Genomic DNA, 15,627 nt, shown 5'->3' on the forward strand with positions numbered 1-15,627 from the left:
TATAAAGGATTGGTTTATAAGTTAACACTCCGTAGTTTGATAGTTCATGCACTAATAGAGTATTATATAAAGTTTTGTGTTTATTTTTGTTAAGCTTATATTAATTAAGGTTATTTTAATTGTGTAGGAGGAGTCCCTCGATTGTGGTCAAGTTTAGTGATCATACCTTAATTGTTCTCGTGATCAAGGTACGTATAGGTGGCTAGGTCCTTGATACAATGCGTGTTTGGTAACTGTTTGTTTTAATGATTGTTTGAATAAACGTTACGTACGAATATTTAAGTTAATGATTTTCATGACGAGTTAAAATACATGATTTTATGATTTAAAGGTTTGATCCTAAAAGTGTTGATTGATTTAATAAAAGTTGGTTTAATTTATAAATCACTTGATTTAATTAATTTGCAACTCATTATGAGCCTGAGTATTTGGTATTTTAATTGTCCCTTTACTGGGACTGGTTAAGTAAGACCATGAGCTTTGTATGTTCTGGTCTTTCCTCGAGTATAGTATAACTTGCTTGGGGGGTGTGCACACTTAGGTGAGGAAAATTGGTTCGGAAATATACCTTGAAAATTGAGAAGTTTATAAATTGAAAATCTATTGGTTTGGAAAGCTTTTATTGATGAACGTTACTACCCTTGGAAGGTTTAATTTTAGAAAGTCTAATTTCGAATGTGACTTTTGACAAGTTAAATTTAAATGGTTATTTCGAAAGCATGTTTGCCTAATAAAAGTATTTACATGCCTTGCACTTATACGTACTTAGCGTTTGTGCTAATTTGTTTTCCTTTTTGTTTTGGTTCGCCTTGTTTACCATTTTTGGTAAGCAATCTTGATTTCAGGTGTGGAGTTGTTCGTGCGCATACTATATTTATGTGTGGATAAGTTTTTATTGGATTATTTTAAAACAATTATTATGGTTATTCTTATTATTATTAATAAAAGTTAGTTATTTTTCCGCTGCAATTTGAGTAATTAGCTAAGCCTTACGTTTTCACGTGGCGGTAACACGCCCAAGTCTATCTCTACGGTATTTGTATACGTATAAATATAGTATTTACGTAGAGCGAGGGAGGTTTGAGGGTGTTACATTGTCAATGCTAGATTAATTTCCTATTGATTGATTTAATGCTCTGCAACTAGATTAGCGCTGGTCTTTTATGTATAAGTTTAGCAATATTGATTCAAGATTCGAGAGATGAGAATTGATATTTAGGCTTAGTTTCAATAGGCAGGTTAATTTATAAATGGTTAAGTCGAGATTCGAGAGATGAGATTTAATGCCGGTAGATTAATTATGTGATTGTAATACGTAGCGAAAGCCCTTTATGATCTGATTAATCGATGCATTGATGATTGATTGTTATGTTTTACCCTGGAATATTGTTTATTGGTGAACCTATGCTCTAGGTCTTTTATTCATTGATTTTCCTCCTACTTTTATTCCTTCCCACTTTTACTCCTAGTAGTTTAGTTCTCCTTTATAATAACAAATTGGTTACTTGATAATCTAGATTATATTGATTAATTAGGAATAAATTGACTTGTTTCCCTGTGGTTCGACCCTTCTTCCCTATCTACATATTTAGTGGATTTAGGTATTATTTTTTATTAGGTGATTACGACTTTAGCCTGTCAGTGACCCGAGGGATTCCAAAATCACACGAAACAGTTGTTTCAATTTTTTTTTAAATGGTAGTTGTTTCCAAAACCCGTCATTTAATTGGTAGTTCTTTGCAAAATTACCCTAAAGTTTAAAACCATGTGTTTTTACTTATTACTTTATAGCAAAAATATAAATTATGGTTAGGTAGTTCAAAATCAATATGTTACAACTTATAATTTTTTTTATATTTGTGTATTTGTTTTGTGATACAAATTGTAATCATGAAGCTCAAGGTTGAATTTTCTTAATTGTATGACAATTCAATTAGGGACAAAAAGATGTACATGTATATTGTTTGCAGTCTTACAACTTCATATTTAAAACTCTCTCGATCTCTTACATATAAACTTGAGGTGATGAGTCCGATGGCATAAACGTCTCTTAATCGAGGAAGGGAGCAATCCCCATTGACGTGTTTTGAACAAAAAGGTCAAACTTAACCCTATCTTTCCCCCTTCCCCCCAAATTTTAGTCCCAAGATCCGTCAATAGTTGAGGGGGCGTTTGAATTGATGTGAGTTATCCAAGAAAAAGGTAAGAGTTAGAGATGTAATGTGTAGGTGAGATGTGATGGTGTAAGAGTTAGAAAGTGTTCCACTATAACTCTTCAAGTAAGGGTGCTCAAAGACCGATCCAACTAAACTGAACTAGATTAAACCAAAGAAAACCCATTCAAAACTGAGAGCATGTTCACATGTACTGAAATGAGCTTAATTGAACTGAATATTTTATGAGAGAAGGAAATTAGAAGCTGAACTGAACTGAACTGATTGACTGAACTGAAATTAAGCTGAAGTCTGAGTCAAGAAATAAAAAAAAATTCAATATATGGTTTGGAATGATTCAATAACCTTAAGAAATCAGTTTTGGATCGGACTTGTATTTTGTTTATAATTATGAAAACAAAGGCACAATAGTGATTTTTTTTTATATTTTTCTTTTTTTTTTGAACGGTTTTTATATATATATATTTTTTATATTTTTCTTTATGACTTTAGATGTATCAAATTAGATATCAATTTTTTTTTTTTATCAAATCGGAGTATTTCATATGTGGAATAAAACAACCCAAATTCTATTTTTTTTTTTTTTTTTTTATTATTATTTAATCATCCCACTCGGTTCTCCTTTGGCCTTTAGTTGAGTCTCAATTCTAAGTGATTTTGGTTAAATTTCAATCCTCTTTTAATTACGTAGTACTCCGTATTATTAAGCGAGATCGAATCCGAAAAAAGCAACTCAATCACCATCGCACCAACAAGGCCACAAGCCCACAACCAATTGGTGTGTTGTGTACTTGTGTGTAAAATCAATTCCATATACAGTACGGAGTAAAAAAAGTGTTAATTACTGATTTTGACCCACTGTTTTCTTTCTCCTTTGAGCCATTTCACTTTTACGCTGCACTCCTTTCTCTCTCCTCCATTGAATTGCAGCGTCCTCTGAATTCTCCATTGAAGCGCCTTCTGAGCTTTCTCTCCTCCATTGAACCACCTTCTCAGGTAAATATCCCTTCTTTTCTTTTCGTTTTCGTTAATTCCAAAAATCAATTTCTCAATTTAGTACACAAACCCATTCCCTAGCTACAATGGCTTTTGAAGGTTGTTAGATTGTGAAATGTAGGGTTTATCTTTGATTTAATTTTTAGTATAGTCAAATTAGGGTTCTTCTATGGCCTATTATTGAAAATTTGTTATAATTACCGAAGTTGTGAAAAGTTACAACGAGCAATTTTGTTACTGGAATTTTGCTTTTGATATTCATAAGATAGCAAAATTCAATGTAATTTTGGAGATTAATTTGATAATTGAGTCAAATTTGGTTTCTAATTCGTTGCAGAACCCTTTAATGTTGGAATGGAACGGTAAAAATAAAAAAAATGAACCTTTTATTTTGTTTTGCTCATTGTTGAAAATATGGAAGGAAGGTTCTATTTTACAGGTTTCGGTGATGATATGTGTTTTTGGTGAGGATTTTGATCTTTGATCAATTTGTTGAATTTGTTATTTGTAAAATTGATGTCAAAGGGTTTAATGTTACTGAAAAATTTCGTTAGCAAGGTAGGATTTGTGTTGTGAGCCCTAAAGTGAGGGGTACCTCAAGTGGTTAGAGCTTCCTCCCGGTTCCAAGGGATCTTGGGATCAATTCTAATCTCTGCCATTGTGGCTCTCTAAGACCAAAAAAGGAACGATACTGGCTTTTGAAGCTTGTATTAATACGCGTTAAATTTTTCTCATGTCTTGCATTTTGGACCGACAGTTTCGAATGACGGCTCATGTCAGCCTACCTCAAATACTTTGGACATCAAGGCTTTGTTGTTGTTGTAATTTGAATTGTCTAAAGTATAGGCAAGATCATGTTCTAATTCTGAACAATATTTCCATCTTATAAGATGGCATGTTGCTACTTTACAAATCTGTAATATGTGCTTATTCTTGTAAATAATAATACAATCAGGCTGCTTTTCATCAAAAGCACCCCTAAAAAATGGAATCCTAATCTAATTCAAATACATACTTGATACTCCTCTCTATTAACTTCAATAATTACGTTTCTATAAGTTGAGAGACTTAAGCGTTGGCCAACAATTAGTTTAGAGAAAATGTGGGTTATATTGCCCAACGTTTATTAAATTATGTGTAATTAGGGTTTTTAAAACTTAGCTTCTCATTATTAAATGGTAGTGCAATGAGGATTATATACACAGGCACACACCTAATGTATTTTCTTAGGTCTTCTTGAAGTGTTGAAAGATTAATTGAGGTCAGGGATTTTGATTCAGCTTTTATATGTGAGTCTTTTGGAGAAAAGCCTTGCAGAAGCTTGTTTCATTAGCATTTTTTGTTTTCATGATGTATAGCTATAGCCTTTTTGTTTTCAAGCGTATTTTGTTCAATATGTGTTAGCATTAGATATAGTCATGTGATCATGGTAAATTCCAAACTTTTTGTCACTCATTAGATCACAATGCCTATGTTCATACTTGGCTGATTATTGACATATTGTTGTGGGATTTTACTGTGCCCATCATATGGGTGATTCCTTTCAATTTATCTCATTTGACCATAGTATTCACAATACCTGTGTTCACATAAATTGCTCCTAAAACTTACTTGTTTAAGAAAAAATTTAGCTATTGAATAGGTTCATTTCAAGAACTTGAGGGGAATAAACGCAGGGCAGCTAGAAAATAAGTACTCAGAGTTGACGTAATGATATGCATGCAAATGCCAGTTAAATTGATTATTAAGGGTGTGAGTTCGAATCCGTAGGAGGTGCTTTGAAAGGATCCAACTACTATGGTTACTTTGCGGTTATGCTTCTTGTCTCCAAATGCCATTGCCATCCTTTTCCTCATTTATGTTTCTATATGTGCATCATATTTTACTTCCCTATTTAATTCTCACATTATTTAATTCTTTGGTATATTTGAGATGTATTTTTATCTTTTTTTAAAAAAACTAGTTATTTAGTATTGCTTCAATTATGAACTAGTGCCCAATTTCATATTTATCGCATAGGGCTCCCATAATAGTAAAGCTACCCTTGGTTTAATGAGGTCGCTTCCTTTGAGAGAGTTTAGTTTTTGTTGGTTTGAAGAACTTTAGCTCTAGACCTAATAGCTGTGAGGTTTATGCACCAAAGTTGGTTTAGTGTTGGTGAAGTAATGGCTAAATAGTCGTCAATGATAAACATTTCTCAGGATGCTAGGTTATGGAGAAATGATTGAGATTGACATACATGTGGAGTCAAGATGTTCTCTCTACAGACTTTTCATGCTATAAACTCTTATCTCCTGAATTTCTAGTTTGTAAACTAACATTTGCCATGATCTTTACCAACAATCGATCTAGGACATATGTTTCTCACTTGCTACCTCTTGGAAGAACAATTATTCTCCTCAATATGCGTGTAATTAATATTTGTCTATGGATGATTATGCATTTTTAACATTCATCTTTTGGCCCAGAACATTGAGTGCCTTGACAACTGCTTATTAAAAAGACAAAGGGGGACAATTGGAACAGTTCACAGGTGCTTATTTGCTTTATATCATGCTTTGCTTTGTGTATACAACTAAGTACACCATGCTTTATAATTTTGAAGTAATGATTTAACTATTTGTTAACCCTGTTTAATTTAAGATCCTTGCTTCTTGACATGTGATCCTTCATGTGAATTCTGGTTTAAATTTGTCTTCTTTCAGTCTCCAACTTTGTTTCAAGTGTACTTAACTGACTAGTTATCATTGATAAAATTCAATTTGGGATTGATGGTTTGATATTGCTTGGTTACACTTCGCAGGTGCAAATTTAGTATAAATTCGTAGCTACCAAAGTTGGCGGAGTTGATATGGGAGAGAATCCTACACTGCAATTCACAGCAGACACAACCCAAGTTGTTCTAACTGGAACAGCTCGATATGGAACAGCTGGACCTCCTATTGGTCATGTTGACATTGGAATAAGTGAATCAGCTTACTTGTTTCGAGTTGCACTTCCTGGTGTTAGAAAGGACAATTGTAAGTCTCTCCTTTACCTTTGTTCACTCTTATAACTTTTGGCTTCCTTTTTGGAGAAGGTGAAGGAAGTGTTGAGCTGGCAGTTAGATTAAAATGGCTGGCATCTTGGTCAAGTACCCAAGATCTCTATATATAATCTGAAATTTGCAGACAAAAATTTCTGAACCTGAGTACCTGACCCATATAAATTTAAGATCAGAATCTGAATTTGACTTGTCACTTGGTTGGTGATCTGATTGAAACCCATTAAGTTGAGGAATGACGAACCTGCTGACATATAGCTAACAAATTTATCTTTTTGCATTGGTAACTGTTGTGCATTAGTCATTTCAAAACTTTGAAAAAAAAAAAAAAAAAAACCTGATTGGGTTAAATCATATAGTAGTCGTGATATTGAAAGCCCGCTTGTGCTGTACTGTTGTGCAGGTGACTTGAGCTGTGAGATTGAACGTGATGGGAAGGTTCATCTTCAAGGGAACATAACAGGGGGAGAACTAGCTAAAAAGAATCCTAAAACTGTGTACCACCTGAGCTTGTCACAGTTGAGCCCACCTGGACCATTCTCCATTTCTTTCAAGTTGCCTGGTCCAGTTGACCCTAGGTTATTCTCACCCACTTTCAGGTCAGATGGTATCCTGGAGGGAGTTGTGATGAAATACAAGGCACCTGGTGTACCCCCATGTGGTAATCAGTTTGATCCTGCAATTCCTGCGTGAGCTGAACTGCTTCTCAATTCTGTGTAGTAGCTGCTGAATGTGCATGTAAAGGTATGTATTCTGTTAGTTTACCGGATTAGCACAGTCCAACTAGTCAATAGATTAGCTGGATACCAGTTGATAGTGTTGCTAATTGATGTGACAAACTTACGGACTGGTCTTGGGTATTTGACTCTTAATTGTATTGTACACAACTCATGACCTGGTGGGCCTAGGTTAAACTATTGCAGTTGATTTTCTGCTTAGAGCTAATTATAGATGTTTGGCTATGATTTATGGATTGATATTAGTATTAATGATATAATGTGATTGTATTTCATATTGTTCCCTTTTGGGTCAGCTACGTGAAATATGTTACATATTTTGATAAGATGTATTGGATCCCAATTTGATTGAGTCATCTCTTGACAATATGTTTGGATGAGGAATTTGGAGGGTAATCAAGAGAGGCTACTATTTTTCCTTTCTTGCATATGAAATCGGGAAAGGGAAGGGTTTGGGCATCCATTTTCCTTAGCCTTTTAATGAACTAAATCCTTTTGGTAATGCAAGCCACTTTTCCTTGCTCGGGCCTCTCCTCTCCTTAACTATATCTGCTTACCAATCGCTAAAACACAACTAAGCAAGCAGACAAACTGATCCACATGTGAAGTGGGTTCCCCCTGACTACACCACTTTCAGCTATCGTGGATTGACGAATGGGAGGTTGTAGACTTTTCTGCATCTTTCCCTTTCCACATGTTGTATCTTGGGAAGATCCTATAACTTATCGACCCTACCTTTGATTAGTATTATTGTATTAGCGATACTAACAAAATCACCTGAACCAGTGGTTAATTTCATGACGTATTATGAGAGATGATATTCACAATTTTAAGTAACATAATATTGGATTTGAGAGATACGGAGTACCCAATATAGGATTCAGTTTGAAAACCATGAAATCCAAATCTATGTAAAAAATAAATAATGAAAGAATGTCCACAATATAATGGTGGACTCGAGATCATCGAGGAGGTGATACTAGACCAATGTGTGTGCAAGCACGGTGTATGTGGAGGGGTGAATTTTGTACGGAGTAACAAACATACACCGAGATACCAGTTTCACCCCCGTGCTGCATAAGATGCTCCCAATAGCACGACTTTGTTTTGAAGAATGTAAGAATTTATTTTCTTATTCGATATCGTGGTTGATTTTTTTTTTTAATTGTTTCTGTCGTTCAACATAAATTTTTTTCAACATAAATTTTAGGTTTGTGCATACGAGAGGCAATAATTTTTCCAAAATAAATTGGAGGATGATCAATACCTAAAAAGAATTCATTGCGCACAAATTACAATTTGAATCTTTTAGAGGTTCAAAGTTCATTTTCCATGAAGTAGGGTATGCCCGATTGATACTAGAGAATTCAAGAGTTATACAGTACACAGCTGAATGGACCATGTTCAGGGCTTGCTTTTGACAATTTTGTGAGGACTTAAAGCAACTTCCTCTACAAATTACTCCGCATATACTTTTCCTAGCTAGCAGTCATGTATGTGAGAGTGTGAGACGACTGTAGACTGCCTTACACCCTTACTGGAGTAGCATAGCGCCACCAGCTTCGATTTAGCTTATTAGAAATCGAGCTCAGGGAAAAGTTGAAAAATACATTAGTATTTACCCTACACCAAAAGTTAAGTGTGAAGTATAGAGTATTAGTTTATCTTTACAAAAGAAGTCATCCTTTGTAATAGAAAAGTCACCTTAGTTTCACATAATCGTTGAGGGTTTGCTACAAACTAGAGTCGATTTCAACTTTTGCTTTCCTGAGAAAAATCTAGGTTGTCCTTACAACACAATTGGTCCTAGCTATCTGATAAATTGATCACATTAGAGAAATATAAGCCTTTTAATTCTCTTAAGAAATTAAAAAGGAGTACTTACATAATACTATGGTTAAAAAGAAAAATCAAGGCCATTTGAAATAATAGTCAACCATTACAGTAGGACATCTCCTACTGTCCATAGCAGGGGGAGAGAGAGAGGATTAACAGCCAACCAAACAAGTCAAAGTCAAAGTCAAAGTCTACCCTCAAATCCTTTAAAAAATCTTGATTATATTTTAATCACATATTTAACATAAGTAGATTAAGAAAACTTCATTGTCAATCTGTCATCTTCATCACTCAATTTAGCAGAGAGCACCTTCCAACTTAATTTAATTTTCCTTGCTATCTTTTTCCTCTTCTCCAATATTTGTTGATCACCAAATCATATTTATTTTGAACTATTATATAGTTTTAACAAAATTAAAGCATGGGGCTGAAAGTTTTATCAGCTTTAGACACAGCAAAGACACAATATTACCACTTTAAGGCCATTATTATTGCTGGGATGGGCCTTTTCTCCGATGCCTATGATCTCTTTTGCATTCCTCCTATTACCATCCTCCTTGGCCATGTCTACTACTCCGAACAGACACCGAAGTTTCACATCCCTACTGCTGTCAAATCCGCCATGGTAGCTGTTGCTCTCCTTGGCACTGCCCTCGGCCAGCTTGTGTTTGGCATCCTTGGGGACCGGATTGGCCGTAGAAAAGTCTACGGCTTGGCTCTTGTCCTCATGGTTTTATCTTCCTTTGGGTGTGGTTTCTCTATTTGTACATCTAAATCGTGCGTCCTCCTTAGCTTAGTCTTCTTCAGGTTCCTCCTTGGAGTAGGAATTGGCGGGGATTATCCTCTTTCTGCTACCATCATGTCCGAGTTTGCTAACAAGAAGACTCGTGGAGCGTTTATTGCGGCCGTGTTCTCCATGCAGGGGTTTGGGATATTGTTTAGCTCCATGGTGATAATGACTGTCTGCGCTATCTTTAACCAGGCCACTAACGCCTCGAAAGATCATAAGTCGCATGCTTTGGCGGTTGATTTGGCATGGCGGATCATACTTATGCTTGGTGCCATCCCTGCTGCCATAACTTTCTATTGGCGTATGATGATGCCTGAAACCGCCAGGTATCCACCTCTAATCGACTTATATCTACTCGAATCTGATCTTATTATTCATTTATGTTGGATAAATATTAACATGTCAAGTTTCACAACTGTAAAACTTTCTGTTTCTCGATCAACTCCTCTTAATTAATTGAAACATATGCAAAAATTTCCCATTAAATTGCCAAGTCTAGCATAGATCTTGCTTAACCCAACAACTGGCTCATTGGGTAGCTGTTTTGCTGATATATGATTGCTTGGGAAGTAAAAATATATGTGCAATTGTTTGATTGGCAATAATAGAGTGATTGTGAGCTTCTATTTACTATCGAATGGAGGAAGTTGCTTACCTAAATTTTTAAGTGGTCCAGTACCTCTGTATGATAGTAGTAGCTTAAATATTAAGGCAAAATAAATGTGGTATGCTATTATGAATTAGGTACACAGCCTTGGTGGAGCGCAATGTGGTACAAGCAGCAAAGGACATGGAGAAGGTCCTGGATGTCCAAATGAACCAAATACTCGATGAGGCTACACCCCCTCCCTCGTCGTCTCTGGAACCTCCCTCAACTTATTCGTTTTTCTCTAAGCAATTTTTTCACCTTCATGGCCACCATCTCTTCTCCTGTGCTGCCACATGGTTCCTACTAGACATAGTCTTCTACAGCAGCACCCTCTTCCAGTCTCGTATATACAAGTCCTTCCTTCCAAGGGACGAAAACAAGTTAAATGCTTTTCAAGACGCATACAATGTAGCCAGGCTTCAGGCGATCATTACAGTATGCTCGGTGATTCCTGGGTACTGGGCTACTGTCTTTTTTATTGATCGAATTGGGAGAAGGATGATCCAAATGACGGGTTTCATTTTTATTGCTATATTCTTATTTGCCATTGGAGTGCCTTATAATGTTCTTTTGAATGGTGGTAAAATAGGTTTCATGTTCCTCTATGGCTTTGTATTCTTCTTCTCCAACTTCGGCCCAAATACCACCACTTTCATTGTTCCTGCTGAGCTTTTTCCTGCAAGGTTTCGGGCAACATGCCATGGGTTTTCTGGGGCTGCTGGAAAAATGGGTGCAATTATTGGCTCAGTTGCATTTTTGTGGGTATCTGAAGATGAAGATAAGGAGAAAGGCAACAAAGGGACTGGAAAGATTGGTTGTTCGTTGATCGTTTTGGGTGTGATTTCTCTTGTTGGAGCTGTAGTGACTTATTTCTTCACTCCTGAGACTAAAGATAGGTCATTGGAAGAGAACGAAATAGAAAATAGCTTGAATGAGATCAACGAATTGGTTAGACCTCGCGATGAGTCTGGTGCTCAAATACACGCTCCTAACCAAGTTCTACTTCCTGCTTAGTTATTGATTCGAGTCTAGTAGTGCTTAGCTTCCTCCATTAGGAGCTTATTTTATTTTTTAGATAGGAAATATGAATAATCAAGAGAACTATTACAATTCATGTTATTCATAGTATATATATTTAGCGATTTGGTGATGATATCTCATTTTGATGCATAGTTTCATATAATACAACCATCGAACGAATTAGAACTGGATGGATCGGATATGCAATGAAGATGATACAACAGCAAAGTATACATATGCTTCTTTGTTTTCATCTTTGTATCCCTTGTCTAATCTTGAATTCTTGACCCATATTTGAACTTATATGCTCTTATATGAGCTTAGTTTTAAGATGGAAGGTTAATGAAAGGGAAGTAGGCCGCCAATATAAATAAATGCTTGTTTTTCTTATTAAGTAATTAAACTTGAATTACAAAGAAATTACAATGTCAAATAATGAAATTTAAAGGAAACAAGTAGCATAACATACACAAGACGATTGATTAGTCAATATATAGTTTCCTGTAATTTGCAGGAAAACTAGCAGAAACTGATGAGTAATGACTTAATGAATTGATCACTTGCTTTTAGTAGGGTAAGAAGCCATCTTGTTGATACCACAAGTACCTTCTGGCTTCCCGGTATTCCTCTTCATCCTGATGAATCCCTTCTCTCCCCATTTGCTTCCCCAAGAGTTCTTCACTATAATGTAATCCATGCCCTTGGCTGATCCATACCCGACAGCTGCAACTCCGTGATCCAAGGCAGTTCCACAGTGTCCATCAAAAACACCCTATATATTAAAAAAAAAGAGTCAGATAAGATTATGCTAACAAGTCATTGCTAGAAATTTGGTTTGATTTGATTAGTTACCCCGCTGTAGAACTGGAAGTCTCTGCCAGAGGCCTCGATAGCTACACTGATAGGCTGATGGGCCAGTGCTTTGACAAGACTTGCATCGTCGTTGGCTGGTACATCATGGTAGCCATCAATGGTGACCACTTCATTAACATCCTGATAACCAATTATTCAAACATGTATATGGTCATTTTAGGAGATGATTTTGATGCAGAGGACCAAAAACAATCACCAATAAAGTCCTATTCAATCATGTAGTATTCCAAGGTTATCAGACTTGTATATGATAGGGACTTTGTTTAACTGATAGTAACATTCAAGATAGCTTCAAGGAAAATAACAAATTTGACCATTGCAACTTCTAATAAATATCATCATAAAAAAAATTGGCACATATTTGGTGTTACTGTCAGTTTAATTGTGTGATTTTTATATTTTGTGAGGTTATATGATATAGCTTTTACAATGAACTTAAATTTTTTATTCCTAAATTTTCTTGTTATTGAGATGCAACTATTATGCATACCTTCTTGTTATCACAAGTGCCTTCCTCCATAAGGTAAGGGTAGTCGTCTTCTTTGTGAAGTCCATTGTTACCCATGATGTATTGGAAAGCATAGTCCATAAGACCTCCATTGCATCCGTTGTTGTAAGTGTTGTCACAATCGATCAATTCTTGCTCCGAAAGTGAAGTCAAGTTCCCTGTCACAATCTGGTTGATTCCTTCTACTGCAGCCACTGTCGAAAATGCCCAGCAACTACCTGTAGTAGCAAGTTATTTTCCTCAGTGACCAAACACATAACAATTACCTGTAATAAGATGAATTAAAGGAGCAAATACCCACCACAATTGCCTTGGTTTTTGACTGGAGTAACAGCACCCTTCTTTCTCCAGTCAACAGACTTGGGTAAGGCCTCGAATTGGACATCTTTGTAGCTGAATCCAGAGGCCTTGCCACTCTTGGGGAGGTCGGCGTTAAGACCCAAATACTTCTTCTTGAACTCTTCATGTGTCATGTCAGCGAACTCGTTTAGGCCCAACCAGTAGTTCTTAACCTTCTTGTTAGTCTCATCAATGTGCTCCAAGTTGTCCCTGAACACCTCAAACCTATGCAACTTCTCTTCAATGCTGTGGTAAATCTTGCCATGTCTCTCAATCCATGACTCAAACAGCCTGATTAGCCTGTCTATGCACGACAAATCGTGGGATCCATATCCCACAATAGAGAAATGGTGATCGTCGTGAAGAAGATCATTACTAGCAATGGCACACCTAGAGGCTAACAACGTGATTGATAGCGAGATGAGGATAAATTTAGAGGAAGCCGCGAAAGCCATTTTTGTAGACTCAATAAGCTGCAGGAAGTGTATGTATTGTGAGAAATTAGGATGAGAAGTTGGAGGATTCGGGGATGAATTTATATAGCTTGCTAATTAGTAGGTGTAATTTGTATAATACACGAAAAAATTAAAACACAAATTAATAGTAATATTAAAGGTTATTTCAAGTGAGATAATATTACTTTCAAGTAAAGTTGGAGACTTGGATCAGAATTGTGTTTGCAGTAGACGAGTCTTAAAGCTTAGTTCTGACAGTAAACTTTGAGTCCAAGTTAGCTTTGTATTGGCATGTATTGTCTCCTAATATAGTGTTTAATGTATGCAAAGTTGTAGTGTATACAAAGAATGTTAAGGCTAGACTGGCGAATTCGCGGTGCTTCTAATGAGTACTTGGCCAAAAGAACCATTTTTCTAATGAAGGGATTCATCATACATCTTTTTATCTTTCTAGCCTTTTGGTTTAGGGGATATTGGCCTATTGGGGCTCAATAACCCGATGGAGCTGCCTCTTTTATGTATGCTATGAACCCGAGCTTATCATAGGCAGAGATGTGTGCGACGATGGGAACAGGTGAAAGAAGGGATCTCACACAGTGACTAGAACAAGAGGCTGGTAGGATTCGAACATGAATTGTTTGAAGATTGGACATACAAATACTATTGTTGCCTTGATGGGTAATGGTAGTACGAAAATTGATGAGAATTTTGATTTTCTTGCACTAGTACCTAAAGGAGGGTTGCCGTCAATGGGACAGGACGGGTAGATGTTGGTCTTCCCAGCCTCATTCCCATCTAACATCCCCATTTCCATCCCCGCGGTGGGCCAAAACTCATCTCCATTTCTGCGCCCAACCTCCACTTAGATATTCACACTCATCTAATCCCCGCATTACAATAAAAAAACAAAAATTATAGTTAATATTACACATTTTTTGTTTATTTTGTAAGGCTATTATAAAGTAGTATATTTAATACTTTATTTTTCCTTAACATTTTTTTTAAAAAATAGTATAGAAATATATCATTTTATTTTAAAAATTAGATGTGAGTATGGGGTGGGTACAAACTAAAATCCTTTTCCACGTCCATTTCCTATGATGAGTTTGTTGTTTATCTCCATCCTCGCCCCATTACCATGAAGCATTAATCTCTCTCTCTTTTCTTTTTCCTTTTTTTTTTTTTTTTGGGACAGTAATTAATGTAAAATTGATTGAAATCATTCATTAAAATAAAAATGATCCAAGAAAAATGATACAATATACATATTCTACCAGTGTGGGCCGTTGTATGTGCTTACTGGGTTGATGGGCTTACTTGGTCCAGAAAGGATGTGCCTATAACATCATTTCAGATCTTACTCTTTTTTAGTTCATGAATAATTTTCTTTCCTCATTCAGCTTTTCACGCTATTAAATGTTAATGTATACCGCCTTACCGCGTAATCAACTTCATAAACAAAGTAAATTACGCTACCTTATATATAAAGTTATATAAACTCCTTCCAGTCAATCTTAAACAAGTTATGTACATTCAAAATTTAAACTACGTAGTATTATTCATGTCGTATCTAATAATCTACAACTCCAAAGTAAGTGCGGAAACACCTATTATCTTCCTGTTTCTTGTACGTTATCCTACACATATTACAACGCCCAAAGAGGTAATCCGTAACGAAAACTTTCGTTACATAAACATTCCCCATAAAAAAATGTATGATGAAAATGGTAAAAACTCCTTTAAAATAATGTGGCACTACCAACCAGACTACACACTAGCACAAATGCATAGAGCTGTCAAAAACCAACCCGAACTGGTGAATCCGAACCGTTTCGAACTGTTCCGAAAAGAAACTGAACCGCTATGAACCTGTTATTTTAAAACCGTAAACCGACCCGACCCGATTTTTTAAAACCTGAAACTGAACCGATACGAATATTTGAGAACCGTTAATGAACTGTACCCGTTATCAAGCCGAACTAATACAACCCGAAACCGAGAACAACCCGAACCGAGTACTTTCGAACCAGATAGCAACCCGACCCATTGTAAACCGAAACCGATTAAACCCGACAAAAACCCGATAAACCCAAATCGTTTACAACCTGTAACTTAAAGCAAAACACTATAGTGTATTTAAAAAATCTGAATCAAAAAGCTAACTCTAGATTTGTTATTATTATTTGATCCTGAAAATCTTTATACAG

General features: G+C 35.9%; 3 protein-coding genes across 4 annotated transcripts; 2 read left to right on the top strand and 1 right to left on the bottom strand.

Moving 5' to 3' along the window:
- Nucleotides 1-3,013: 3,013 nt before the first annotated feature.
- On the top strand, nucleotides 3,014-7,236 carry LOC145640751 (increased DNA methylation 3-like). 2 transcript variants are annotated; one of them, XM_081691982.1, is made up of 4 exons: nucleotides 3,014-3,170; nucleotides 5,639-5,703; nucleotides 5,974-6,190; nucleotides 6,617-7,236. In XM_081691982.1, exons 3-4 carry the CDS (start codon nucleotides 6,022-6,024, stop codon nucleotides 6,904-6,906), a joined length of 459 nt encoding a protein of 152 aa, XP_081548108.1. In that variant the 5' UTR covers nucleotides 3,014-3,170; nucleotides 5,639-5,703; nucleotides 5,974-6,021; the 3' UTR covers nucleotides 6,907-7,236. The 2 variants fall into 2 exon arrangements, with proteins under 2 accessions (XP_081548108.1, XP_081548107.1); XM_081691981.1 differs by lacking the exon at nucleotides 5,639-5,703 and having other exon boundaries at nucleotides 3,016-3,170.
- Nucleotides 7,237-7,809: 573 nt separating this feature from the next.
- On the top strand, nucleotides 7,810-11,378 carry LOC145638757 (putative inorganic phosphate transporter 1-9). Its single transcript, XM_081689767.1, has 2 exons — nucleotides 7,810-9,902; nucleotides 10,321-11,378. Exons 1-2 carry the CDS (start codon nucleotides 9,208-9,210, stop codon nucleotides 11,237-11,239), a joined length of 1,614 nt encoding a protein of 537 aa, XP_081545893.1. The 5' UTR covers nucleotides 7,810-9,207; the 3' UTR covers nucleotides 11,240-11,378.
- A 232-nt stretch (nucleotides 11,379-11,610) lies between these two features.
- On the bottom strand, nucleotides 11,611-13,480 carry LOC145638759 (cysteine protease XCP2-like). Its single transcript, XM_081689768.1, has 4 exons — nucleotides 12,928-13,480; nucleotides 12,609-12,844; nucleotides 12,098-12,238; nucleotides 11,611-12,017 (listed from the first exon to the last, which is right to left on the bottom strand). Exons 1-4 carry the CDS (start codon nucleotides 13,418-13,420, stop codon nucleotides 11,802-11,804), a joined length of 1,086 nt encoding a protein of 361 aa, XP_081545894.1. The 5' UTR covers nucleotides 13,421-13,480; the 3' UTR covers nucleotides 11,611-11,801.
- Between the last annotated feature and the right edge of the window lie 2,147 nt (nucleotides 13,481-15,627).

This window comes from Chenopodium album, chromosome 7, assembly GCF_948465745.1.
Source record: "Chenopodium album chromosome 7, dcCheAlbu1.1, whole genome shotgun sequence".
Lineage (NCBI taxonomy): Eukaryota > Viridiplantae > Streptophyta > Magnoliopsida > Caryophyllales > Amaranthaceae > Chenopodium > Chenopodium album.

Bases quoted from the DNA above. Each gene is read 5' to 3' on its own strand.
- LOC145638757 (XM_081689767.1), top strand. From the start codon at position 9,208: ATGGGGCTGAAAGTTTTATCAGCTTTAGACACAGCAAAGACACAATAT. The intron at 9,903-10,320 runs GTATCCACCTCT...ATTATGAATTAG, and splicing joins ATGATGCCTGAAACCGCCAG to GTACACAGCCTTGGTGGAGC.
- LOC145638759 (XM_081689768.1), bottom strand. From the start codon at position 13,420: ATGGCTTTCGCGGCTTCCTCTAAATTTATCCTCATCTCGCTATCAATC. The intron at 12,845-12,927 runs GTGGGTATTTGC...TTGCTACTACAG, and splicing joins CAAAAACCAAGGCAATTGTG to GTAGTTGCTGGGCATTTTCG. The intron at 12,018-12,097 runs GTAACTAATCAA...TTTAATATATAG, and splicing joins ACTTCCAGTTCTACAGCGGG to GGTGTTTTTGATGGACACTG.
- LOC145640751 (XM_081691982.1), top strand. From the start codon at position 6,022: ATGGGAGAGAATCCTACACTGCAATTCACAGCAGACACAACCCAAGTT. The intron at 6,191-6,616 runs GTAAGTCTCTCC...ACTGTTGTGCAG, and splicing joins TGGTGTTAGAAAGGACAATT to GTGACTTGAGCTGTGAGATT.